Source organism: Ascidiella aspersa, chromosome 8 (assembly GCF_963924565.1).
Source record: "Ascidiella aspersa chromosome 8, kaAscAspe10.2, whole genome shotgun sequence".
In the NCBI taxonomy this organism is placed as follows: Eukaryota; Metazoa; Chordata; class Ascidiacea; order Phlebobranchia; family Ascidiidae; genus Ascidiella; species Ascidiella aspersa.
This window is the reverse complement of record NC_139454.1, coordinates 8,039,609-8,067,351: the sequence shown is the minus strand read 5'-3', so window position 1 is coordinate 8,067,351 and position 27,743 is coordinate 8,039,609. Positions and strand designations below refer to the sequence as shown.

General features: G+C 41.3%; 1 protein-coding gene across 1 annotated transcript in view; it reads right to left on the bottom strand.

The window, feature by feature from the left end:
* The window catches only part of LOC146135631 (FRAS1-related extracellular matrix protein 2-like), a 128,954-nt gene that overhangs the window by 83,301 nt on the left and 17,910 nt on the right, over positions 1-27,743 (bottom strand). The window contains exons 10-16 of the mRNA XM_083395983.1: positions 26,291-26,535; positions 25,010-25,667; positions 17,746-17,912; positions 15,630-15,890; positions 10,730-10,901; positions 2,363-2,530; positions 709-849 (exon numbers count right to left, since the gene is read on the bottom strand). Coding sequence (XP_083252109.1) covers positions 709-849; positions 2,363-2,530; positions 10,730-10,901; positions 15,630-15,890; positions 17,746-17,912; positions 25,010-25,667; positions 26,291-26,535 — 1,812 coding nt within the window. The remainder of the gene's footprint in view (positions 1-708; positions 850-2,362; positions 2,531-10,729; positions 10,902-15,629; positions 15,891-17,745; positions 17,913-25,009; positions 25,668-26,290; positions 26,536-27,743) is intronic.

Below are 27,743 nucleotides of genomic sequence, written 5' to 3'. Positions count from 1 at the left end.
TGCCTTTTCGATGGACAGCGAGCCAAGAGCGGCGGCGTTGGTGGGCAAATACCTTTACGAGCTGCCAAATCGATGTAGAGTAGATCACCAGCGCTTCTGCTGCTTTAGCCGTAAAGCTCGAAATGCGATTAGGAAGCAGTAACATTTCACGCTCCCGATCGCGGGTGGGCCTTGAAACTGTGTCCATTACGATGTCCGAAAGTGTCGGATTAGATCGGAACCGGTAATTTATCAAAGCTGGACGCGAAACTGTAAGTGGCTTTCAAACAAGCGGTAATTGTATCGTAATCAAACGTGTGCACCTTCTTAATCTCAGACCATGTAGAATTATGACGTCAAAAAATATTAGCTGTCCATTTTCAGAAAAAAAATTGACTTAAAAAATTTATTTTTTGGTAGGATATTTTGCAATACATGCCACTGAAATATACCACGACAGTTCATTTAATGTTAGTTTTAACAACAGTGCAAATAATGAAGTTCCGTTGGAGATAATGTAAGTAGGTGTCTTTTAAACTGTTTCTACAATTTATTTTGCGATCTCTAACGTAATGTCAATCAGGAGATGTCGGTTTGCTTTAAAAAATTCTTACTAAAGAGCAGTTAATCTCCAATCCTCCACTTAATTGGCGGACGAAATTAGGCTTTGAAACAGTCAAAAATATCACTTGCAGTAACGTTTTAAAAAAGAGGTGGGTGAAAACTTACCAGCCAGATCGAGTTGGGTGAACGCGGTGATGGGTACCCCGGGGTTGTCGGTGGACTCCAGATGACCCCTACTGGGGGCCCTGGCGATTGAAAACTGGAGGTTTTCGTCAGCGCTGTTGAGATCAGCCGTGCTTAGAATGTCTGGAAAAAACGAAAGAACATCAACGTTGTTGTATTCTCAAGACTAAAAACATATTGCTTGCTAAAGTACTGCGTGCCGGTTTTGTAAAGAACCGTTTGATACAGTTTGTATTACCGCTGTGTAATTTGATCAAAATTGGTCATTTGTACGAAATAAGCAAAGTGATGTAAAATCCTCCTTCATACAGCCCTAAGTAAAAATAAACCACTCATCTTGGAGATATATTGATTAACAAAGTTGGTCAATTAAAAGAACGATTGGCAAAGTTAAACTAAATCATATTTCGTACACAGCCCTAGGCTACAAATAAACCAATCATCTTAGAGTTGTATGGGTTAATATTTGAGATGAGATATAAACGACATATAAAGTCCATACATTTTAGGAGAAAATTTTAAAGTACATATTTAAGGGTGTGTAGAAAAAATAACCACATACAATCTAAAATATTGGATAACACTTTTAATTCGTTAACAAATGCGTCACACACTTGTAACAAAATGACACAATTTGTTACAGCGGCAAAACACCCCGAAAACAGTTTCTCCTCTTTTAAAAGGAATGCCAAGGGCGCTTAACCAAACCAAAAATATCCGAATAAACCCCAAACGGCGCGAAACCATGCACTTTGGACAACGCTAATCGGAAACCAGCGAATACTTCACACAACGATGAGAGAAAAGGAATCCCAAGCCTCTCCAAAAGCCCCAAGAGCTTCCCGGAGGTCAAAACAGGTTGCTATAGGGCACTCGAAACACTAAAACAAGGGTTTCTAAACTGGGGACCCCCTTGGGGGTTCGTCAACTAGTTTTAGGGGTCCATAAAGGTATAATTAAAATCTTAGTGTATATTCAAGAAGTAATCAAGTTTCAAAGAAAAGAGTTACATGTAAAAAAAAGGGAATGTATTTAGACTGCATTTCACTTTCACATTTATTGAACTGAAATTAGCAGATTTCTAAAGTTGCATTGTGTGACATCAATTTATGACGTCATCTCTGAAAATTTCTTGCCTACCGTGGTCAACGCGACGCAAAAAAAAGTTAGGGGGGTCAGCTGGAAACAAAGTTTAAGAACCATGATTTACATGGATAAATTCAAATTTAAGGAAATATGAGCCATGTCTATGTATTGATTTTCAATTTTCTCAAAATTTGGGGAAATATTACTCAGAACTAACCCCAAGACGTTCGGATCTTACGAGCTATAACAATCGAACAGACCTGAAAAAATACCTGTGGCTTATTTCATTCTTAAATGTACTGGCTTTATTTTAGTTCCTCATTGTTGAACCAAAAACAGCCGGTTTCTCAAATCTATTTGTTTTATGACGTCATCTCTAAAAATTCCACGCCTAACTAAAAAAAAAATTTGCTTTGCCTAAATATATTCTACTCCATCAGAGTACTCCATCAGAGTACTCCATCAGAGTACTCCATCAGAGTACTCCATCAGAGTACTCCATCATAGTAGAATATATTTATGGTATACATCTAAAGTTATATCTAAATACCTGTGGTCAGCGTTGCGCGGTCGCCCTCGCGTAGTGTAACCCCCTTGTTGACCACTTCGGGAAAGAGCATGTCTAGGTAGGCGACGTTCACGTAGAAGTAGCGGTCGATCAGGGCGTTGGTGCCGTCGGTGACGTCGAACTTGATCAGGTCGCGAACGCCCTCTTGTCCTGCGCGACACGCGACACAAACAGACCGGTTAGGGCGACGTTTTAATCAATTGAAGATAAAACAATACAAAAATGACGCGCAATAAGTTACATCTAAATGACCGTTAAAAACAACATAAACAGAGCGATAGCTGCTGATATTTCTATTTCTTGCTTTTAAGCGGGTAACCTCTAATAGTGGAAAGGCATCGGTACTGCAATCGCAGATTATCGGACAAGTATCGATACTTTTTTCAAAAACAAGAAGTGTCATCATCATGTATTATTATCACAGAAATAGAAAATATTTTTAAGGACGATAAACGATAAAAGTTTAAATGAAAATAAAACTCAGCAAAACTGTTACTTGTACGAAACAAAACACTCCAGCACAATACCTGAATGTGCAAATAAAAAATGTCAAAAGAAAAAAGAGCGAAAATAAAAAAATTGCATTTTTTAGAAAATCGCGCCGAGGCCGAAACATCTTCCGGGAAAAGCTTTTTTTACGATTCGCTTTTCGAAAAGTAAAGCAACGCCAAAGGTTCCGTTATGACGCAACAAAGCGGCGCCGCGTTCCGGATCGCGCGAATTCCGCGACGACCGGGAATGCGGAGTTGGCGGCGAGCCAAGAAAGCGCTGGAAACGCGAAACCTCTCGAGTCTCGACGCTGATTTTAGTTATTTTAACTTCCATAACGTAACTATAACGTCAATGATAATATCGCTTTTTCTTACAGCCTTTTAAATAACGACAAAATAGTCTCAAGTCGTCAACTTGCCACCTGAATGTCGTTAAATCAATAATAATAGAATAAAAACTAGTAAATAAGGTGTTTCTTTATGAAATTTAAATCCTTGATTCTGCATTTTACTCGTTTTTTAAGTATTAACTGTTTATCAGCTTTCAGCCAAAATTGTGTCAAATACCTAAAGCGCACTCTTATAACTTGTTCAAAAACAACTTTCAGTCAAAACTTTATTAAAATCCAAAAGCGTTTTTTTCTAGCTTTTTTATCAACTTTCCGCCAAGATCTTTGTCTAAAAGTGAAGGTTTTTTTTCTGTGATTTTTTTACATTTTTCAGGGTGGGAATTGTGCAGCGTTAACGTTTTCATCTCTTCATGGCATTGGTTCGAAAATATGTAGCCAAAAAAACAGTGGATCGATTTTGTTGAAGAGGTGGTGGTGAGAGCCCTCTTGTCACTTTGATACCTCGCGGAATGTAAGTCGACGCCGTATGTCTGTGTCGTTTTGCCATTGGCCGCTACCATTTCAAATTCAATGCTATATTCCAGCGCCCGAGTGTTCAATGTTGTTACAATATGCGACGGGTCGATGTGATAAATTGTCGAACTTTGCTAAATGCGCGCTTAAAGGTTCTCGAAATTTTGGCCATTTTCGTTAAGCTCGCATGTCGTTGCACATTCAGTCGGGTTAAGTTTTGGCGAATGAACAAAAAAAAATTAACAAGTCTACCTAACAACTTTTTTAGACTGGACAAAATGTACCTCGTTTCGTACATTTTATGAAGCGCTATACGCCAAGTATAAAGCCTTAACATTGCACTTTACTTATTTTTTTGAGCTAATTAGTTAGCGCAAATCCTTTCGAAGCGAAATTATTAAGTGATCATGAGAACGAAAGACACATCAACAGTCCAAATGCCCAAATTACGGCGTTTACGCAAGTAATGGTCCTAAAAACTGCCGTGCTTAAAGCAGGGGCAGGGCAGGCGCATTTGCAGCCTGCTGGAGATATTAGTTTTGCGTGTTGCGAATTCGGCAATGAAATTGCGAAGAGATTCAGTACGCATAAAAGTAATCAATCAGTGTAGAACGCGAGCTTTAATCCCGGCTATCCGGTAACAGGGCGTCTTAAGTGAAAGGAGGGCGAAGCACGCGACACACGTCATACAGTGTAGAAAGCAACAACGGCTATTGAGTCGCGAAAACGCTATAAATAGGTTTTTGGGCGCGAGGCTCAATTAGCGGCGCTTGTAACATAAGGGCGACTTCTGTTTGCGTGGTTTGGCCGGGACCTGTATCGTCTAATCTTTTGTACAGCTCTCTCTGTGTTTACAAACGCGTGGGGCGGCGAGCGAGTAACTCGAACCCGTGCGAACTCGCCGCGCGATGTAACGTTCGGCTTGTGTAACCCGTCGTGGAAAATGAACCCGATTCGCGAGTTCATCTCGCGCCACTATATTCTTGAATTGGTAATGATTTTGACTCGCTTTAAGGCCCGTTTACACTACAGCTGCACTGTGCTGAGCAAAGCGTAATTTGCATTTAAATTATATTGTGGCGAGCGTTTCACGCTTTGCTAAACTCAAGCCCAGTGCAGCAGCTGCAGCTAGCTTAAAAATACGCTTTGGAGCGATTTTCACGCTTTTCTAAACTCAAGCCCAGTGCAGCTATAGAAACACATTACGTTTTGTCGCGATTTTTACGCCCAGCGCAGCTCACTGCAGCTGAAGTGCAAACAATTTTACGTCCAGTGCAGCTGTAGTGTAAACGGGCCTTAAGACTCAAGCAATAAGACTGAAATGAAAACAACACCAACGTCGGAAAAAAACACAGGTCGGAATAAGACCAAAGTAGACCTCATACCGAACAGTCGTAATAAAATCTCAGTCGGAATAATTCCTAAACGGCCACAATTAATCCTATTGAACATTTTACGTAACTCAAACCCCCCACCAATGAGTACATGACTAACTCACCTAATAATTTTAACCCTAACCTAATTTATTTACCCCTACCGTTACCCCTCACTAACCTCAAACGCTTTTTGTTTCGATATGAATTGACTCGCCAATTTGGTACGCCCGATAATGTCGGATCGCGGCCGATACCGACGAATGGTATATCGGTACTCGTCCGATACTAAAGAGTGGCATCAGTGACGCTTCAATACCGCATGCATTTCAGCCATGGTTTGCAATTGAACTAAATGTTTTTTGCCAGTTGGCATGTTTTCGGTGTTAGTAACGTTCGGTTGGACGCCGTGTTCTTAGTAAGTTATTGTTTTCGAAAACAGCATAAAACAATAGAGGTGACTCAGTTTCGCGGTGAGGAATAAATTGTTTGCCTAATAACCCGGAAAGACGTACGTTTTCCTTTTTATCAATTTTGCTCATTTAGCCACAGTAATGTTGTCATCCAGTATGGGGTCGGATCACAAGTATGGTTTTCCCAAAATATGTGTATCGCTATTGGAGCAAAATACAAACTGTATAATATGTATGAAAAATTGCTATCGCATGCGCAATAATAACAGCGCGTATGAAATGCGTACGCGTTGACTGACATCGCAAATCGAATAATATACAACTTCGCGAGGCCAGCTGTTCCGCGATCGATGGCACGGCGCCAAGCATAACAGTTACAAAACACCGTCGAGTAGCGAAAGGCGCGATACGACGACATAGCGTGCGAGTCCCAAGACAAGTATTGCCTTTCGAAGAACGTGTTTTTTTGATCCCAAAGCTTAGTGGAAACAGGGGAGGGGGCTACTGGAAACGAAATCCCTTTAAATCCGGGTAATTGGCCGAGAAATGGCGATAAGAAAGCAGCAAGGTCGTGAGAAAATTGGGGGAATATGGAAGGAAGGGGGGAGTTAAATTTGCTTGGATTTATAAGTTTTAAAATAAGTTCGACTTGATTTTAGGTCCTTAAGGTCACACAGGGGGGTCATTTGGTATACTGGACTGGTCGGTAACATTTCCAAACGCACATATCAAAAGAAAGGACCCCAGGGGTCAAAGAGGGTGCCGTTTTGCAGCTTTTCTCACCCTTTTTTCGTGCCCACCCCTGTGGGTTATCTATCAGAGCCACTTTGTAGGTTTAAAGCGAACGCCGAAGGTCACTTTCCTGGCGTTCACGCCTCATTTGGAGCCGACTTGGTCGGGCTTGGCTGCAACCAGACGGTTTCAGTTTCAAATTAAGTTACTTTTACTTGCCATAGGGTAAGGTGGCCTCGGCCGTTGCCGCACTGGGAGTTTAACTACCTTCACGCCTTTAATTGTCGAGTCCTGTTATATACAGTTTACCGTTTTGCGCAAAATATTTGTCGCAATCTCAAAGCCTTGTTTGAATATTAGCGTTAAGGTAAAAATAAATAATTACACAAAACGGTCTCTAAACTAATTAGGAACATAACGCTGTAGGTTTGTAGCGAACTTAGAAAAATTATTGAGGCACATGTATAAGAGGGGAAAACCTGTTAGGGTTAGAATATTATTTGTTAATTCTTAATGATGTTGAGTTGAATGAACCCAAATTAGGCCAATTGGAACTGAAAGATTGCCAAAAAGACACAAAGAGATTTGATGCTGAAGAACCACGAGTGCTCCTTTAGTAGCGTAGCTCACTGTGTCACGGTACACACTTGAACAAAAAAACAGAGGTTCTGCATTTTTGCGCGCCAATTAGCATCTTTTGATAACAAGGTTTCATTAGGTCCAATTAGCTGTGGAATTCCACTCTTTACAACACGTATAGATTTCGCAGTTAGCTTTTTGCCTTTAGACGCGCTTTGAATTGACACTGATGGGTTAGAACAATATACAAAGGCGCCGAGGTGGTGGCGACCCGTTCCCGCTTAGAGGTTTTCCGTGTTTTGGTCGGCGGTTAACAAAAGAAAAAGCGGGTTCAACTTGGGCGCACTGAAAGCGATCCGCTGAGCATTTTGTGTTGCTGTAACCTGGCCCAGGCCCTCGCGAAAGGAATTCCATTGCCGACAATGGCAAGTAAAGTGTATTGCGGCTTAGGTTACCGTTTCGCAATCGGGGCAGCATTGGGCTTGTCTCTCGCCCTTTCAGTGAGCTATAGTTGGAATGAGCCCTGCTTTCAGTTGTGCCAGGCATTCGAGGCCACTTAGTGACATTTTACACGATCGCTTTGCAAAAGCACCTTAATTCACTTTGTAACAACGCTTTTTTCGTTTTCTATTTTTAGGTTAGATTACATGGGAAAGTGAAATAATAAAGTCTTTTCAAGTCAGTTTACATGGAAACTTTGAAATGAAGACGGCTCCTTTTAAAGCCTGTTTTTCTCGCCTTGTGAAACTCTTGTTTGGCCACTTGCTAATTGCTAATTCACCTTTTGGGTCAGTTTTGAACGAACGTCAGAAGTGGATAAACAGAATGATGGATAAAAAGGCGACTAGAATCTCGATTCTGCCCTGTATACAGGCTGTTTAACCCACACGAACCTTAGATTCAAATTTAACGTCGGGTGACTCGAAACCAGTGCGTTTATAAATAGCGATAGTAAACAAACAAAAAACCTTTCGATGCAAAGCCCAGCGTCTTATGCGCCACGCCCAAATCTAAACGCAGCGATCCATTAGCGAAAAAGAAAAAAAGTCATGCGGCACGACCCAATTTTTAGGGGGAGTCAACGGTCGCTATTTACGCTGGCTTCTATCCACGAATCGCGACAAACAGCACTGACCTTTGCTGATACGTGCCGCGTACCCAACCGCAGGTTGCAATAGCCACTGTTAAGCAATATGTGGAGTGTTCAGAGACCCTTTTAGCTAGTCGGGTTGTGGGCGCACACACAGAACGTTAGTACAAACAGCGATTTGCGCACGAATTCGCCTGTGTTCGCGTTTGGCCGCCTACGCATCGCGTGAGTACTAACACGGGCGCCCGTGATCGTATGGGGGGGGGGGGGGGTTAATTGAGGGTTTCACATGCCCGTGCACCTGGGGGTTCACCTGTCCATTTCAATTAAAAACGTTTGCAATAATCAATCGGGGTTGTACACTATTGGCGAAACGCATTTAGGACCTCGAACATTACGCAATAACAATTAATTAACTGCGACGCATTTTGAAATTTTATAACAGCTGAAAAAATACAAATACCAACCTAATGAATTTCAAAATATATTATTGAAATAAAAGCGTTATGTTACTGCATTTCTCAAATAGGGTCAACCAACATTTTTCGTAAGTTTTGTGACCAGTACACCCATTAAAACCCTCGAACATTACGCAACAAAAACCCCTCGAAACATTACGCAATAACAATCAGTGAGTTCGACGAATTTAGAAATTTTATAATAGCTACAAAAAAATAACAATACAAACCTATTGAATTTTAAAATATATTATTAAAAACCAAGGCACTATGTAGCTGTGTTTTTCAAATAGGGCCAACCCACATTTTTTTTAATTAGGGACCAGCACATCCTTTAAAAAAAGTAGAAAATCTTTCCGAAGGGCGTGTAGAGAGTCTGGGAATGTGTAATAACCAGCCGTAATAATGCGCGACCAATATTTGCCCGATTGAAAAATCGAGACAGCGCCGATAAGTTGATTCCCAAGCGACGATTATTCGGTGGGCCGAGCGATGACAGACGACGCCAACACGAGATGCGACGAAGATTTCATATCCAGGCGGCCAAAAAAAGCAGACGGCGCACTTGTGGAATAAGCCCGTTCACCAAAGAGGGCAATTTTTTCCGCTATATTTTTAACAGTGAAGGACTTAGTTTTTTTAATTGAGTGTTTGCGCGTTTTGACCAAACCTTCCAAATTTTTTTTGTGGCAAAGCTGAAATACCCCATAGGCCAGGGATGTCCAACATCTTATTATAGTGGGCCGCATTGACACTTGAAATAATTAAATGGGCCGCAGAACCTATTAAGTTTCAAGATTAAGTATTGGCCTTTAGAGTTATTACTACTTGGGAGTGAAAATGACTAGCGGGCCGCACAAAAATTTCAAGCGGGCCGCAATGTGGCCCGCGGGCCGCAGGTTGGACATCCCTGTCATAGGCCTACTATTTACGATATGTGCCTCTCTTTTCACCTCTTATTTAGTTTATTTGAGATGATTTCATTGCCTGGATGACAAGTTTGCCTGGTTGATCGGTGATAAAATGTTATAGCGTTTAAGTTACTTTTTCTATATTTGAACAAATTGTGTTACTTTCCTATGTAGAGCATGTTTTCCCCTCCACGGTTTAGCAAATCATTTCTGAGGAGCACTTGTCTAGGTTACTCATCACAGTCCCTAATTACACTATTTTTAGGGTCTTTCGAAAAGCAGGTTTCCTATTGCTTTAACAATGTTTTCTTAATTATTTACCTTTTTCTACCCAAGTAGAAAAGTTTCTAAAAATCATCCATCTCCCTTAACGCCAATATAAACGATAAAAAAGGTTTCGGCCCTTTTCATAAAGCGCTCGCAAATGCTGCTGACCCACTGAGGTAAGCCTTTTAGTGAGAAGGGTGTGTAACCTGTGACTCACTGCTGATGTACCGGGCCCTAGTAAAGACCGGGTATTAGGGCATGAAAAGGCCAAGGACGGGTCGCCTGTCGTCGACGATATTCGGGGGGCGTTGCGCGATTAATTCGCACGCAAACACAAGTCGGAAGCATTGTCCCCCCTCTCCCCCCGCGCCAACTGTCAGCACACAGAGAGAGCGACCGAATTGCTATCATTAGAACTATGGAGCGTGAGTCACTTTGCCCGTCGAGAAAAGCCTGCGGATGGCGGTTTGGAAAGTTATTCCTCCATGTTGATAAAGTTCGATTCGTTCGAAATAACATACCAGGCATGACGTTTATTAAATAACGGCAAATCCATTTTATGCAACATTTTGGGGACTTTTTGGGGTGTCGAGAACCAAATTTTGACTGCCGAAAATGGATAAAAACTTAGCAATGGTTTGAGGTTTTAGTTAGACGTAGTGGGAAAATCAAAGCACATATAATAGTAGGTAACCTCTTTTAAAGTTTCGAATGTTGGCTTTGATGTACATTTAAATTCGCCAAAGTTTGATGTAAGTTTTAATTTTCAGCGTAGTCAAACGTAGCTGAAATGCTGGCACAACACAATAAAATAAAAACAACAATCACACATGAACCTTTAGAGTTTCTACATCATATTTTTGCCTGAGCATAATCAACCAGGGAATGTAACATTGCATTTCGAATTCGTTAAACATATCTCCCGGTCTTTAAAATGCAGCTAACTGGCCACGTTTACTGCAAGAGACATCAGAAAACAAGAAAATAGTTTCTCAAAGACCCACAAGTGAGGTTAGGGCTTAAAACATCAAAGCAAATATTAAGGGAAAACCCGAACGTAACGAAGCATTTCAAATTCGTTTAGCAAAACTTTCAGTCTAAAAAATGAAGGGAACTGACAAAATATTCTCTCAAAAGACGCACAACAGTAGGAGCTTTAGTACAAAACATACCGGTGTGGGTGTATTTCAAGTGGTGCCCGTCGATGTCGTCCTGGGTGAAGTTGTCCCCCGCCCCAAGGCGCCGGGAATTTCCCTGGTCGTCGGTCAAGTTCAGCACCCCGTGTTGGGGAGAGAAGGTAATAACGTAGAGCAGGCTGCTGTCGTCCGAGTCGAGGTCGGTCGCCTGGGAAACAGAAAACAACACAATGACGTCACAGGTATTGTTGGTATAAAAAAGCGAGATGACGTCACGAAAATTAGGATTTCAAAAACAAGGATGACGTCATGGAAATTGCGAATATCAAAAGAGGGATGACGTCACAGAAAATTGAGATGTGGAATAGCAGTTACATCACGGGGAATGGTGATATCTATTACGCAGATGGCACTATAAATCATTTATAATTGTACCTTAGGTCATAAATCGCCGACTATGACCTTCAAATTAAAAACTTCCAAATAAGGGAGTTGAAAATGTGGTTTGCGATAATTTTAATTTCGATTCCGCGCTGCGGCGTAAAGTGATTTCAGCGTATTGTCGACTCGAGGGCCCTTTCGGGCGCAAAATTGCGATCAAATTAATTTCCCGGCAAAGCGCTATTAAAGTTCAGCGGCAGAAGTGGGTCGCAATGGTCGCGGAACGGTCCTCGCGCCAGTCAAGTTCGCGACTCGAGCCCTAATAAATCCACGCCTATAGAGGCTTAAACGGACCGTTTCCGCGTCATTGTGAGTCGGCTTTCAATGCCACGATCGCCCGGTATGCGAAACAACAACAAAGCGGCGGTCTGTGACGTAACACTAAGGCGCTCGCGCGATCCACTATTTCGGGGATCGGCTAAAATCACTGCGCGCGGCGGTTCGGCGGTCTGGCGCTAAACGGGGTCGCACAAAAGGTGGATAACGAACGACGGTTAAGCGTAAGAGCGCTTTCGCTGTCAATCTCTTCAGCGCGGCAAAGGCCATTGACTGCGCCCAATCACAACAGCATAATACGGGCCGCAAATCCGAAGATATTGTGTCGCCGTGATGTTGAACCCGAATCCCTTTCCCCACAACGCGGGTCGTGTTTGGATAAAAAAGCAACCGGGGGTCTTTGCACTTGAAAACAAAAGTCGGATCGGGCAAGTCTAGTCGTTTGCCGGTGCCGCTATTTTTGTCGCATCACCCTACCAAGTGACATCATCAGTCATCTGCCAGTCCACAGTACGCCTCTTCGTGCAAACAGCTGGCCACACGCCATATTTCGCTTACGAATGACGCGACATCAACGCTCCTGCCATCGCTCTACGATGCGAGAATATTGCGCAAACGTTCTCCTTAAAGAATAGCCATTTGACCCGCATCTCGAGCAATAGAATCGAAACCGGGCCGTTTTTTTTGGAGCTCGATCACTACACACGCGATCTGCGTTGGGAAGCATTTATCATCGGGCTTGGCAAACGAATCGGACAATAGACCAGTTAACGCGTGGTTATCGGCACCATTCAATAAAAAACTTTTAAAGCTATCTTTAATGTTTTTCTCACCCCCTTGGGTAAAGTTTACACGGCTGTTTCAAACGGACTCGTTTGCGTTCATTCTTTTATTAGCTCATGTCCAGCCTATGCGACCACTTTAAAAAAAGTGACCGGTTCCCTTTTAAAGGCAGTGCTTATATTTTTTCCCTTTCGGACGATTGTTAACGCCTCTCTTTATCAGTCGCCTTTGCCGTTCATCTTTAATCACAAATCGCCCAATGGCGCGTATTAGGGATATAAATAGTAGTTTCATTATTTTCCAGCCCATTTTCGTAAAACAAAACTGGCCAAACGTTCAAAGAAGACAGTGCTGGAATGGGGCGAATTTCAACGCCCGCCGTTCGCCTGAAAAAAACGAAACGAGAGCTAGACGGCGTGAATGGCCAACTATATACAATGTGTACACGAACGAATCGCGTAGTAAGGGCCGACAAAGGCGCCAGCTGGGCGTGGGACGTTAAATATAGCCGCCGCGGAAAGTCGCCGTCTCGGCATTCCACTGGCACGAAGCAAAAGCCCGCGATTTCGGTCGACCGAGCTCGTCGGGCCACTTGTTGCTCGGCAACCGATCGCTGTTGATCGCTCCACCGACACAACACAACGTGAGACGGGGGTTCCCCCGTATACCGAGGTTGGTATGTCCGTGTATCAAGGCGACGGCTGTGGCGAGATTTCGAGGCCGGGCGACGCTATATTTAGAATTTAAGTACATGTCAGCTTTTCTGATCTACAGACTTTTTTTTTTTTGTTTAAGGTTTGCTAAAAATGGAAACCGAATATATGGGAAACTCAGCCGCGAACAAAACCTACTCTACACTTGATAAAACTGAGTGCGAAATTTCGAGGCAGGGCGACGCCGGAATCAGAATTTAAATATTTTAGCTTTTTAGCGTGTTAATACTGAATTGCAAAGCCAAAATGGTCAAGTATATCGACATCATCTTGATTAAGACGTTTCGATGCCAGCTTGTATCATCTTCAGTTAATGTACGAGCTCAACAAATCTCACTGTTTACCCGTTTACAACTGAACAGTGTTCGTCTCCTACGGAAATTTAACATAACGTCAACTCATTCAAGCAGTAAAAACCTTACAGCATTTCAAGAAGCACGACCCAAGCGATTATGTTTACATAAGCTGTTGTCTAAACCAGGGCTTCCCAAACCGGGGATTAGTGTTTCTAAACGTGTTTCTTCAACGAATTTTAGGGGTCACCAGTAAGAACTGATCAATTTTACAAAAAATGTGTGTAATAAGCAGTGTTGTAATTACTAACAATGACTTGTGACTTAAATGACTTGAGCAAAAAATCGCAAAAAAATCGTGAAATTCAAAGCCAACCGACTTCCGCTTTTCCTGGGCGGTCGCTTTAGTTTGGGCCGAAAGCTCCGCGTAAGCCGCAATTACCGTTAAGCCAGGCCGGACCGCCGCCGCTCCAACGGCAAAGTGCCAATCAACGCGCGCGACGCATTGTGACGTGCCCGTCGGCGTCTGTGACGTAACAGGGAATGCGCCCCATTGTGACGGCCATTGTCGGAGCTTTCCAGGTGAAACACAGCGGAAAGGTACACGGCGCGAGGGCTAGAGTCTGGAGTTGGAATGTCTAATGTTCTTTTGACATTTTTTCCGATGCCTGATATTTTGGCAGAATGTACGACTGGACTATTTGAGATCAAATCACGTCATTACTATTGGCGAAAATAAATATTGGTAAACTTTATAAAAGAATATAAAAGCCATACAGAAGTAGATAGCATTTTGTGCGATTCGAATATCAGTTTAGTTTTTATCAGTTATTCGAAACGTTTAAAATGCTACCCACCTCTGTATGGGCTTTAAAATATTAAAAAAAATCAATAAAATTCGATAACTTAGATTTTGATGGCAAACCTTGGCTAAAATGTACCGGTTAATTTGGGAACGGATTGGCCTCGATACCACCATAGTATCGGACGAGTATCGACTTAATTCTACTTGGCATCGGATTTTGGCTCCGATCCGGACAAATCATATATTCCTTTTGGCGAAAAAGTATTTTAGTTCGGGTCTACCCATAAGCTGTATAATGTACACAGGGGTGATAATAAACCGGTTAACATTTAACTTCGCAATGCTCCAGGTTTTCTGTTTAATATAATCATGTTTCTCTCGGTTTGAACAACCTATAAAGTGATTTTAACATATAGTGCGTGGTATGAGGATAAAATCGCAACTTAAGTTTTCCGGCGTTCAACGAAAACACATGTGTTTGGCCATAAAAGAGTCCACTCAAAATATAAGTCTATGGGTGGGAAGACAACTGTTACAACAAAGTCGACATACCAAAAACCTAACCGTGCCTAAGGAGTTGTTCCGCGCAGTCGCCGGCGGCGATAGCCAGACTCTATCGTAACACACATATGTCGCAAGTCGGCCGGACGAACGCGTCACACGCTTTTGCCAGCGGAACGAAGCGCGACGACCGTAGCGAGCGACCCCGGGCGACCGCTTTCACTTTTGCGGGAAATCGAGCGTCCAATTCCGGCAAACCGTCGCGTCCGAGCCCGATGTCGGAATTTCGCGCCGCCGGTCAAAATAAACAGCCTTGTAACAGTAAACGCGGCGCGCTTTTTCGAGTCGAGTGACGCGCAAAGCCTTCGCCGGAGCAGAATCCAAAGCGCGGGGGCTGACATTTGCGCAGGTGCAAAGCGACGGGGTCGTTCATCGAAGGTCTTTACCGCGACGCGCAATTTTAGCCGGGCGAGAGTTATTAGGGATTTTGGGCGCCGCATTCCGCAGATTCGCGTGACTACTGGTTCACGAAGCGCACAAGGAACCGTGTATATAGCTGTATGCTGTTGTTTTAGGGTTTCAGCGTAATGTTAAGTTACATTTTTCCACGATGCAGCGCTTCGTAAAAACAAAAATTAATAAAGCAGACAAAAATACTACGTAAAATAAGAAATGACGGAAATAATTCTGAGAAGTAGGCAAACCATTTTGAGTGTTATTTTTTACATTTTTATTTTTTTATTCTTTTATTAAACAGAATTTAAATAAACCACAATTTACGAAACAAGCTTTTTTTGGTTTTATAATTATATAATATTTAACTCAGTAATAGTTTTAACGGGTAAGGATCTAACAAGGTTGCTTTGCGTGAATTGATTAATTCGAATTAGGTTAAATAACTTCTTCAACATTGGAGCAAATTGCGAAGGCAATAAGAAGAAATGGTGCGTAGTAATTAAATCCAAATTTAACAAACTTATGGTTTTGCGCTACGTTCTGTTTAAGCTTTCAAAAAATTGTTCATTGAAGGAAATTAGTCACGAAAGCCGCTGTTCAACAAAATATGCTAAGCGTTTGGCTCACCGAGAAACAAAACGTTTGAAAACACTGATTTAAGCTCTCACCTTGAGCGCGTTATTGGTGATGACCACCGTGTCCATAATCTCGACGTCTATTCCGTTGTTGATGGTCATTCGCGGCGTTTCGTCGTCCACCGGTACCACTGTGATCGGAATGACTTGCGACGCCGAGTGGACACCGTCACTGACCTCAACCTCAAATACGTCATCGGTCGTTTCTGTGCCGTCATGCTGGTAGATGACGTCAGAGGCGGTGGCCACGTCTCTCATCGTAAAACTCGAGATTGGGACAGGGTCGGTTTCGGTCTGTTAAAAGGAAAAAAAACGTTTTTTTTTTAATAGTTGAAAATAAAATGGTTTTCTGAGGTATTCTTGAAATTCTATCTATACTTGGTTTTGACGTTGCGATGAATATATGAAAAATGTAAATTAAGATAAATGTCGCCCTTAATTCCTGATCGCTAATAGCAGAAAGCTCTAGTAATATAGGCTGTCCACTTTTAATAGATGTCAAAAGATATATAAATATATTTTTTTTCGCAAAGGCATATACCTTAATTGGAATTAAATCGATTCGAATGATACTATCTTTGCCAGAGTGTTCTACTATAACTTACTATAACTTTGTCTTGATTTGGAAGTTAATATACGATTTATTTATTTTTTTGTCCTCACTAATTTTGTAATCGAAATGGCAGCTACTTGCTATGCCGTTTTATTGGGTTATTTCGTTTAGTTTGTGTCTTTTAAACATTTCCTGATTGAAATTGACCGTTTGGTAAAACTTTTTTATGACTTTTTTTTCGCTTTTTTTTTTTTTTTTTTCGCGTAATGCTGTAAGTCTGCGTCCTTACAACTAAACAATTTTGAGAACTGCGCAACATTCATTTCGCCCAAATTTACGCCCAAAGAAAAACAAAATTATGGAGCCAAAAAATCGGTAAAATCCCACGCGTGACTTAATCTCATCCAATAAAAACAAGCCGGTTTACGGGTCGCCCTGACAACGGCATGACGTTGAACTTAAGCCTCAAGTCCCGAACGCAAACAAGCCGAACCCTATAGCCTGGAGTGTCTAGGTTCGGGGCTGGCCTGCTGAAAGCTTCTGTTACCGCTGCAATAAGTCAGTGCCTGGGCGTTTTGACAGCTGGGCAAATTGCGTTTCTGGTGCAAGCTAGACTTGCCTCAGAACACGACATTAATCTGCTGGGCCCCGCGGGCATTGCGAATTTCCAATAACAACCCCTCTAGCCGCGCCTCGCTTTATTAGGGAGAAACCGCGACGGCCGTAGCGCTGTTTGTTGTTGCATCACAGTGGGACGTGTTCCCAAGGATTGCGTGGCAATTTAGCACGACAGTTGTTTGCAGATTGAAGCAATATGCGCTTGTATGACTTTGCTATGCTCGGCGATAAGGTTTTGCATTTTTTCGACGGGTTGCCAAAATTCCGCCAGACAAAAGTCCAAGTTCGACTTTCACTACTTTTACTTTAATATACCTTTTACGCACTCTATGTGAGAACGTTTACCGCAGCGAAGCAAGAAGAAAAATTATATTTATTTCAACACCTTAAAATACTCAAAATTTTTATGTTCTTAAGTAATGCCGCTTATACGCATTAAGTTTATCAAAAAATCATTAAAATTGTTAATAATGCGCGGGATTACCTGTATTTACATAATTTATACGGTTTTCCAACAGTTTATAAGTACGGTATATATTATGAGGCCCAAATAACAAACTTACAGATAGAAATATTTAGTAAGCCCAATTAATTAAAAAAAACATTGTTTACATGTGGTACACGGTTATCTACTTTCAAAATGCGGGTTATCAGTTTCCTTAAACACGAAAAAAAAGGCTCCAGGAGTTTTTTAAAGCATTACAAAACCTTACCGCAAAGTATTTTTAAACCTTACAACCTAGCCTTCTTTAGCGGTGATAAAATATCTCAAGTGAAACGTGCCTATATATGCTAACAACAAAGGCAACCGACAGGCTTCAGGAGTCAAACTTTTTTTAAACATTTATGGCAAACTTTTTTTTTTCCAATGATGAAATATCTCAAGTAAAACTTGGCGCGGACCACCCCGCTTGCTTTAAGCACCCAAAGCACGGCAAAACTAACGCCGAAAACCCAGCATATACAGCAGTGGCTTACGTTTCTGAGGAATTGGCCGTTCTGCGGCGGCGTGACGATTGTGAAAACTAGTCTGTCCTCAGGGACGTCGGCGTCCTCCGCGAAGAGCTTGGGAAGATCGACCACCAAGGCTCCTCCTTCATCCACCACAAACTCCGTGTGGAAGAGCTGCGGCTTCTCATCATTTTCTGCAAGAGGAAAGCGGTAAATTACGGAATTTGGATCGCACGGAACATTTGGCGCTTTATGGATTGTAGTGAGTCGCTTTGGAAACCGCAACCAAATCGCGGTTTGTTGAGCAACGGTAGCGGCGTGTCTGAGGTCGTGAGTTCGAATCTCAACGTGGAAATTTATTTTATCGTTTGTCGTTGACTGTGTTAGGGTGACCGAATTTGATACGGCACCAAGTGAGCAATTAATTATAGTTAATATAATTTGTCGTTGGCCGACATGACTTAACTACAAAAAAGCACATGTGTATTATTAAGATTTAGTATTCGGAATTGAACGGTTGAAATTTCTGTAACAGCTAAATATCTGCTAAAATCACCTTTCACGTAAAGTTTTGTTATAAAACCAGCTTAGCATCTATACTTTTAACATAAAACAAACGAATTTGAAATTTGCTTTGTAACAAATATTCTAAATAGAGACCACCAGTATTTTTTGAGGAAAAAACAAAGGCGATGGACTTTCTTTTCAAATCTAAACTCCGTTTTATCTTATAGAATTTTAATCAGATTGCGGCGTTGAAGTCTGTATACAAGTATACAGAATCCAACACGTCCGTTATCTAAAACAAGCGAATGCGGGAGCCGCTCCCGAAAAGTTGCAAAGGCGGACATGGAATTCCGTGTGCCTTGACGGATCAGGAAAGCGCTAATCCTCAAAACCACGACCGGCCTTCAAACCCGCGCGTCTACGATTGTCAGCAGGCTTAATGGCTTATCGCCGAGATTTGGAAAACGGCAATCAACTCCTAGGCCACCATTGCGTAATGTTGCAAATCGGACGATTAAGTCATCATAGTTCGAACGCCGTGCAATACACGACGGCCATGTATATCGGGCTTAGATGTACTTATTTGTATAGTTGGTGTTAGCCCAGCTGTTGTTACCTAAGGCGGTTTTGTGCGCAGGTGAATAGTATGTCCTATTGGTTATTTAGTTCTCGTAACACGTTGCTTGATAAGGGTTCGGCTTAACTGCTGCAGCCCTTGGCATATGATCGAGTTTGTGATTCAGGGGGAGTATCAATCAAACTGTTTGCACATTGTATGGATTTAGCGTTTGGATTCGGATTTCGTGTATATGCTAATGTTCGAGCAAATGTTTTTAATTTTTATTATAAAAGATATTACGCCTATTTATTTGTTTTTTTATACAAATTTTCTTTAATTCCTAGTAGGCTACGTTAACCACAAAACCTATGATGGTTTTGGAAATTTTATAAACGCAGGACACACCTAAGATTATAGCTTTGAAATATATGAAGCCATTTAATGACGTAATAGCTATATCGTTAAACTTGGATCAAAGTGCTAAATCAGTTGGGATAACCAGCTGACGTGTATTGACAGCAAGTAACTCCCCATTGCTTTACCACACAGACGCTTAAATATAAGACCTACAGAGACACCTACGTAATATATGCACACTTAACTGAATCAAGATTAGTCCCATTTATGAACAGTCCCTAAACAACTGGGAGATTATCGTTTCGAGAATATAGAATTTCCCTGATAGGAGAGCGCACATCAATCACTGTCGAAAAAAGGTCAAACTTTTCTACAACCCGGCCCAATTTAGAAAAATACAATTAATCACATTCTGACTCGGTTTGTTAAAATGTCGCAAGAGAAGAAATTCGCTAAAAGGTCAAGATGGACAGTTTACAACTTGTATTGGCGAGCTATATGCCACTTGAAATTTTTAGTAGCAATCGTTCAAAATTTTAATACCTATTGACCTAACCTTTTTTCCGATACTTTTACGCGATATTTTGAGCCCGAAGCAGCCCAATGCAAAAACCTTCTGGTCATTGCAAGCGTAGTAAATAAGATAATTTGAACTGAAACCAGCAAAGCCCATATTCAATATGTAATTCAGTCAAAGCATGTATTGAGTTACCCCTTGATTGCTTGGTACCAGGATTTTTTTAAATAAAATACCTTTCCAGCTGGAAAACACTAAATTAGTATTTAAACGCCAATTAGCATGATACAAAAAGCCAATATTACGAGCATAGGATATCGGCCTTGAACTGTTACATTTTCAACATGTCCAGGAACGCAATTTTTACGCCACGCTAGATCTGTATGGTGCATTTAAACATACGCGGGGTATACAGCGTACTTTAAGCGACACCGTTTACCCAAGCGTCACGCATCACGCTTATAACAGGCGGGACTCGACCAGCAAAACCAAACATCCCCCAAGGCGACGGCATTTCAGGGCAAAGTGTTCCCAGGGCCAAAATATTGGGGCCGGGGACCGCGGTATACAAACCCCTGTGTTTTAGGCAAATTTCCCCATTGTTACCAGACAAACGTCGATTTTTACTGGACAAGGGGGCAAACTGTCTCTTTTTAATGTAAGTCAAATGAAGTACCAAAAGTGACTATTTTGTATCGCCAGACTGTTATAGTGCCATTTTAACACCTGTGAAATCCGTGCATTCGTCTGCTAGATGTATACGCCGTTTACAGGTTTGTTTCCAAAATTTGCAACTAGCATAGACCCTAAACATGGGTGTTGACTGCGTTGCAAAACAGACACGCAAAACTATACCAACATATAGTGGAATGGCTGAAACCTCTGCCAATAGAAAGATTTGACCGGGACTCATAGGCGTGGCCAAAAACGCAGCAGTTAGACCAGCGGTTCCCAAACTGGTGTCCGTACAACAGTTTCAGAGGGCCCGCAAGGAGAATTAGACTTTAATTTTTTAAACATTAGTCATTAGCGAATGTTTTTAAACATTAGAATTAGACTATTTTTAAAACATTTTTAGTCTTTGGTTATGCTTTATTATTCGATAATATAGCGTGACTACACTAGTGTACTACAAGAAATCAACTGACCCTTGAATTTTTATAGGGCCGCGAAATATCAAAATAATTGCAAAGGGTCCGCCAGGCAAAATTTTATAAAAGTTTGGAAACCGCTAAGTAGACGCACCATTCAATACAGCAAAGGGATGATAGATTCAAAGCGGTGCCTTTAGAATAACGATGACTAGTATATTAAACGACCGATAAATCGACGCTAATGTCATCAGCCCATCGGCCCAAGCATCAGTGAAAAGCTTATTAAATTCCGCGGTTAAGTGACTAACTGCAGGACCGACCAACCGACATCAAAGTAAGGAAAAATTGAATATGGTGGTTTGATGTATTACGGGCAAGCCGGGCTCGTTAATAAAATCGAAAGCAGGTGCTTCCATGTTTGCTTACGGAGGGGCCCGTCTCTGTATATGGCTATATGTAGATACCAGAGTTGGGTCAATTACATCAATTCAGTTCAATTGCAATTACAATTACAGTTACTCCCTTGAGTGTTTCAATTACATTACAATTATAGTAACATTAAAAACTGTAACATCAATTACAATTGCAAAATTTCAATTTACAAAGTTTTCTATTGCTGCTGAAATGTGGTAAACAGTTTATGTCTCGCTCCCCAAACAAAATAAACAACGTGGAACATTATTGGAACCTCAATTTTCTCATTAAGCAATGTATTGAGCCAAAATTTTAGCAAACTGCAATTACAATTACACAGAACAAAAATCCCTTAATTACATTACAATTACAATTACATTAAAAAATTTAATTAATTACATCAATTACTATTACAAATTACAATTGATCCAACTCTGGCAGAGACCGGCCGAGGTCCTTGAAAAAAGGAAAAGCAAGTACTTTCATGTTTGCGTACGATGTAGCCCGTCCCTGTATAGAGCTATATGATAGAGACCGCGGGAGCACTCCTCTACAGATGCGGCGTCACGGAGTTGACAGCCACGCTAAATATCTCGCACGCAAAGCACACGACGCGCAAGCTTGGCGAATTCTCACCGGCCAAGCCACCATGTGCTTATGTTAAGAGGGGGACAATTTCCCTTGTCGAAACGGCGTTCAAAGGGGCGAGGTCTCGCTCAGTTTTTGGCGTTTGTAAACACTTTCGCCTGGGACGCTATGAGGCACGTCGCCGTGCTACCAATCAAGTCAGTTAGGACTGCTGTTTGGTTTCGGATGGATAAGTATGTGTGTTGTTGTTTATCGTGGAAAGATGGCACGTCTAGCTTTTCCTCCCCTACTGCAACAGCATTTTTATTGTGGAGCAACTCTTGGGCACGGTTTTACAATTCGCTTGGTCCCCTTAATTATCAAAATTCTTTTTATAAACGTTCTTTATCAAAGAACATGTTTGTATAGTGAAAAGTAGCCAATGGTTCATGATATACGCAAATATTAATATGTTTTGGTACACAATTAAAAAGTTATCCAAAGGTAAAAAAAATTGTTTTTACTCTCCATGTACAAGGAGCAGTGTACATTTTTTCAAATTTAAGATTAAAATGAATAAGCAGTCAGAAACAGCCTCTGTTTTCTTCAAATAGTTCAGACGGTAATTCCAAATTTTCATCATCCTGCTTTTATTCAGACAAGTGAAGTTTTAAATATAAGTGATTTGAAATAAATTCCCGTTTGTGGTACGTATGCACCAGACAGCTTTAGAACGCGGCGGAGACACATAAAACCAGTTTAGGCTTTCGGTGTTACGTTTATCCCCGGAAAATACGCGGTTAGCCCGCCTCGAAATACACGCACAGATTTTAAGCAGGATTGCGAATTAAAAAAGAGGTAAAAACTAAAAAAAAATGCAAATTTGTCGGGTCTGGTAAAAACAAAACCCACTTCGAAACCTACACGCTTTAAATACCGAATAATTTTAACCCTGAAATACTTGGTTTTACAGCTTGGACTGAGCTGTCTTTATTCAAACCAGGGGTCAGCAACCTTTATAGCAATACGGAACGGTTTAAAACTGAAATTTTGTCTCAGAACAGCTTTAAAAATAAGAAATGTTCATTAAACCAAATTTATAACAACCTTTTTCAATGCGAACTTGCTTGTTTTGCCGCAGAAGGCGGATTCCTGCCACTGATTTAAATAACAAGTCAATTTACCGCGCTAAAAATAGTATATTTCAACTAGTTTATACACTCAATGTGCAACAGCAGGGTTACCACCTTATGAGTTATGTTCAAACTAGTTCATACACTCAACGTGCAGCAGGGTTACCTTATAAACCTTTCGGAATAAGCTATACCCTAGGTAAAATTCCGACGCGCTGCGGCGAAACATTGTTTCTAAACTGCGTTTTTTGGTTTCCGTCCAAGGCGATTAGCCGTATTTACGTGTCCAGAATGCGGGCTTCGGGGCAGCAACCGGAATAAATCGCCCTAGCCCCGTCGGCCCCATTACATCAGGTTCCTGTCTATAAGTGCACTGAAGCGATGGCTATCTCGTGCCTATAGCCACAAGCACGACCGTACGTAGCTGGACTTGTACCAAATTTCGTTATTTTTTGCGCTATTTATAAGTGTGCTCTCTTTCAAAAGGCAGAGATTAGGGGGTGGGACCGTACGTTGCTGGACTTAAATTTCGTTGTTTTTTGCGCTATTTTCAAATCTGCTCATTTTAAAGGGTGGAGATTAAGGGGTGGGCACGTTTGGCCTTGTGGGTGGATTTGGCGACAGGATCACGAATTAAGTGCCGTTGAGAAAAGCGCGAAACCGACTTAGTCGAGGTTAACTCTTGCAACTTGTAAGCAAGTCGGATACGATTTTATCCTAACATTAACAAGATCCGCTCGGTTGCTGTTCAGTCTTATCTTAGGCGCATAAGAAAAACCCTTCTCCTAAATTGCAAATTAAAATGCCGAAGTATGACCTCACCGAAAAACGTTGCGGCCGCGCACGAGATTTTTGGAGTACAGGTATCGGCGATAATAATAACGGCCTGATGTATATCACATTCTGCGGCCCGTACGGTGTAAGCCACAACTTAATTGTTGCCCGTTAAAACACCCGATATACCACTTGACGAGTAAATGAGCAACACCATTCCTAGAAAGTTTTGCGATCGAAACGTTTACAGTTTTACACAACATAACAGAGTTCTATGGATTGGTGTTTCTCTTCTTTCACTAAATCAGGGCCGTTTTATACGAAATTGCTTGACTAATCTTATGTGAAACAATAAGTGTAAAAGAATAATGTTTTAATACGTTTTGGTACAGTTTTTGGCAACAACGTCCATTGCATAATACTGGCATCGAAAACACGCACGAGTGGGGCATTACAGACTCAAAACTCCAAAGAAAAAATCGCTTTTAAAATAACCTCGTCGTTTAGAAAATGTAATTTTCTAATTCAGTGGTTCCCAACCTTATTAGCTTGCGGCATCGTACAGAAAATATAAAAAGTTTGCGGCACCATTACTAGCATTTTGACCAAGTGATTTGGTCTAATGTCACTATCAACTTGAAACAACACACATGAACTGTGCACAATGTGATAAAATATTGTAAAATGTGTTGCATTCCAATCGTATACAAAAGTTGTATCAATAAGTTTGCCAGTAGAACAAAAATTGTAATCCAAAAGGAATTAAAATGTATCGCGGCAACTTTAGGCTTAAGAAAAGGCACCCCGGTTGGGAAGCACGAGTCTAATTCGACGAAATAGAGCGATTCGCCTATCATTTCAATTCGATTCTAGTCAATGAATAGCTTGTGTGGACCAATTCAACTAAAATTGAATTTTCAATCGACCAAATAAGCTATTTTGTCCAACGACGGTGTCAGTCTTTTCATCTTAACCGGATTAAGTCATTCAGCGAATTGTAAATCGTCAAACGCGCCAACCTCATTGTACGAATTCTTCTAGTTGGTTTATTTTTAGAGGAAAATGTGGTTTATCTAGCTTGAATTTACTTGATTTTCTAAAGTTTGGAATTTGAATTGGGTTTCCAATTTTCGCGTATCGAATAAATTTTACCCTAAATAGGCGATAAATAATAAAAAAACTATAAAAAGTTAGTCTAAGTTCGGAAAACGGTAAAGTTTTAATTTTTAATTTAGAAAACAATTGTTAAAAAAAAATTTAAAAAATATGCACTATAAGTAGGATTTCAATTAAATTTACAGTTTTCACGATCCGCTAAAACCATTTCAAATCTATTTAAAAAAAAATAGTTTTTCAAGACTGTACCCACCTGGCATAATGGCGACACTGAAGAACATCTGATCGGACATGTTGGGCGTTCCATCCTGGCACATAAAGGCGAACCGGTCTTCGGTCGGCTCGCTTCCGTCGTGGACGCTCTGCACGTAGAACACGTCACCAGCAATGACGTCACCGATCGTAAAGGAGCTGATCGGCGTGCCGGAGCGCGACTTTTCAGATCCGGGTGCGGGTGACGCGTTCTCGAGAAAGCCCTCGTTGGCTTGCGTTGTGACTACACAAAGGATGTCGCTCTGTTTGGTGTCGTCATCTCGCGCACTCAAGTGTAACGGCTCAATCATTTTGCGTCCACCCTCGGTGACTTGAAAGTCCTCGCCGACGCTGACCACTGGCGGTTCGCTGTCCACTGGGATTATCTTCACCATGACGTTAACTCGCTCCACGCGGTTTCCACCTACGCTCCATTCGTCAGACATGTCCGAAAGAGTGAGCTGGAAATCGTCAGAGTCCGGTTCGAGCCCGATTTCGCCCGCTACATGCCCGTACTCCACTTCGCCGTCTCGAATGTTCTTTTGCGTAAAGCTGCTCTCCTCCTCGCCTGCCACCAGCACCACGCCCTTGCCTGCTGGTCGCGTGATCAGGTAGGTCAGCATCAGGTCGTTTGTGTCCGAGTCGGTGGCAGACAGGACCTGGAAAGGGGTTTTTGTGTGTCGTAATATTGCGTTTTTTTTTTCAAGTTTTTGCTTCGATATGGAATTTTTTGGCATCTAGTGGAATTGTTGAGTCTCTTTTTCATTGTAGTTATGCATTTTTTCCAACTTTTTTCATTTTTTTTTGTACATATGGGCTTATGTATTTTCTGTAACTATACGTATGAATCATCGTTTCGCCGTATTGTTAGAACCGGCTCGGTATACGATTGGATTACATTTGTTCAGTTTGCTGGTGCATGTGCAAAAAAACCTGCCCTAAAAAATATTTCCAGCAAAACCGTGCTGCTAGCTAAAAAAAACCGGGCCGCAAGGTAAAAAAATCTAAAAAGTGAGCTGCAAAGTCAAACAGAATTTTATTAAATCACCAATGTTTGGACCACCTTTTCGGGCAATCGTTCACAGGGCAAATCTCCTTTAGGGCAGAAGAAGACTGAAGAAGACTTCCCGAATAGCTGGTCAAACCGTTGGTATACTTTATTAAAATTTTGCCGGAAGAACAATTTTACAATTAAAACAGAGCCCGGCAGCAACTGCATATTCAAGTTCAAACAGCTTATAAACCACTGATCAAACAACGCAAAACATAAACAGCGACTCACGTCCGACGTGATGGTCACCCTGCCTCTCTCCTGCACTTCGATCTTAAAGTCGAGGGTCCCGTCGACCGGCAACGCTAGCAGGGGTTGCTCGTCATCGACTGGCTTAACGGTGACGCGCACCACAATAGGGATTGTGTGCATTCCGTCTGATACGTCCAAGCCGAAGCTATCCTCGGTCACTTCACTCCCGTCTTGCTGGAATATCACCCGGTAGCCGTGAATGTCCGGACGTGTAAAGGCACCGCCTGCGATGAAACATTTAGGTTACGATGGAAATCGTGTGGCCAAAACAACAACAAGACAGTGTTGTTATGACTTAATGACTTCACTTGAGTGCTCTTAAGTCACTGTTTTCAAATGATTTGGCTTGACTCGAGTCGTTTTGGTAAAATGACTTAACTTGACTTCAGTCTTTTAGACAAGTGACTTGACTTGCCATCAAGTCATTGAGTAAAGTTACTTGGATTAAAATTAAGGCATTTACCATTTTGTTATAAAATTGAGCCATTTATCGCAAGTTTTGCACATAAAACGATTAGATTGCTATACATCTTGTTTTGTTATTTTTTTAGTTAAATTTTTCTTATAATAATCGGACGAGTTTACCTATTTTAATGGTTTATAGTTTTATTATTATATTATTGGCATGACCTGGGGATGACTTGCTCTAATAATGACTTGACTGGGACTTGACTTGACAAACTGATGACTTTAACTGGGACCTGACTTGCTATTTAAAAAAAAGACTTTGAACTTAAGTTGTTTTACGAATGACTTGACTGGGACTTCATTAAACTGGGAAGTCATTAAAAATTACTTGTTTACAACACTGACTGGGAAAGTCATTAAAAATTACTTGTTTACAACACTGGTCTAAGGTGGCTGACCCATGTTTTACATGCGAGATATATTTTGGTGCGAAATTTACACGAACTGTTGATTCGTTTTTTTTTAATATGATAAAAAACAACATGTTGTTTTTAAAGCTTAAACGGACTTTGGCTGTTTATGCAAACTATGGTCTCTTAAAAGCGCCCCACTTCTGTATATTTTTCAAACATTATGTGCGATAAAAGATCAGTGCGATAAAAATGTGGCAGCTGTTTTGGAAACCAATATGAAAGTTACAGTTCAGGGAATGGGACAACAAAAAAATACCTTTAATTCTTATCTATTTGTAAGAATTTTGAAGAAAATGATTCTAAGCTTCTACATAGTATCCACACCGAAAATGCCAAATATGACTGTATTTCATACTACAAAGTTGACATTAAAAGGGATTGTATCTAGCACTGGACCAGGCAATAAGCAAATGCCAGTCTCAAAAACCAACTAAGCTAATGCTCTTTCCATTTGCAAGCTCTCGAAAGCGATAACATCAGTGGATTTGTATCGCGATCGTGAAAAATGCGATCATTGTGGCATAAGGTGATAGTCGACGCCTTACATCATC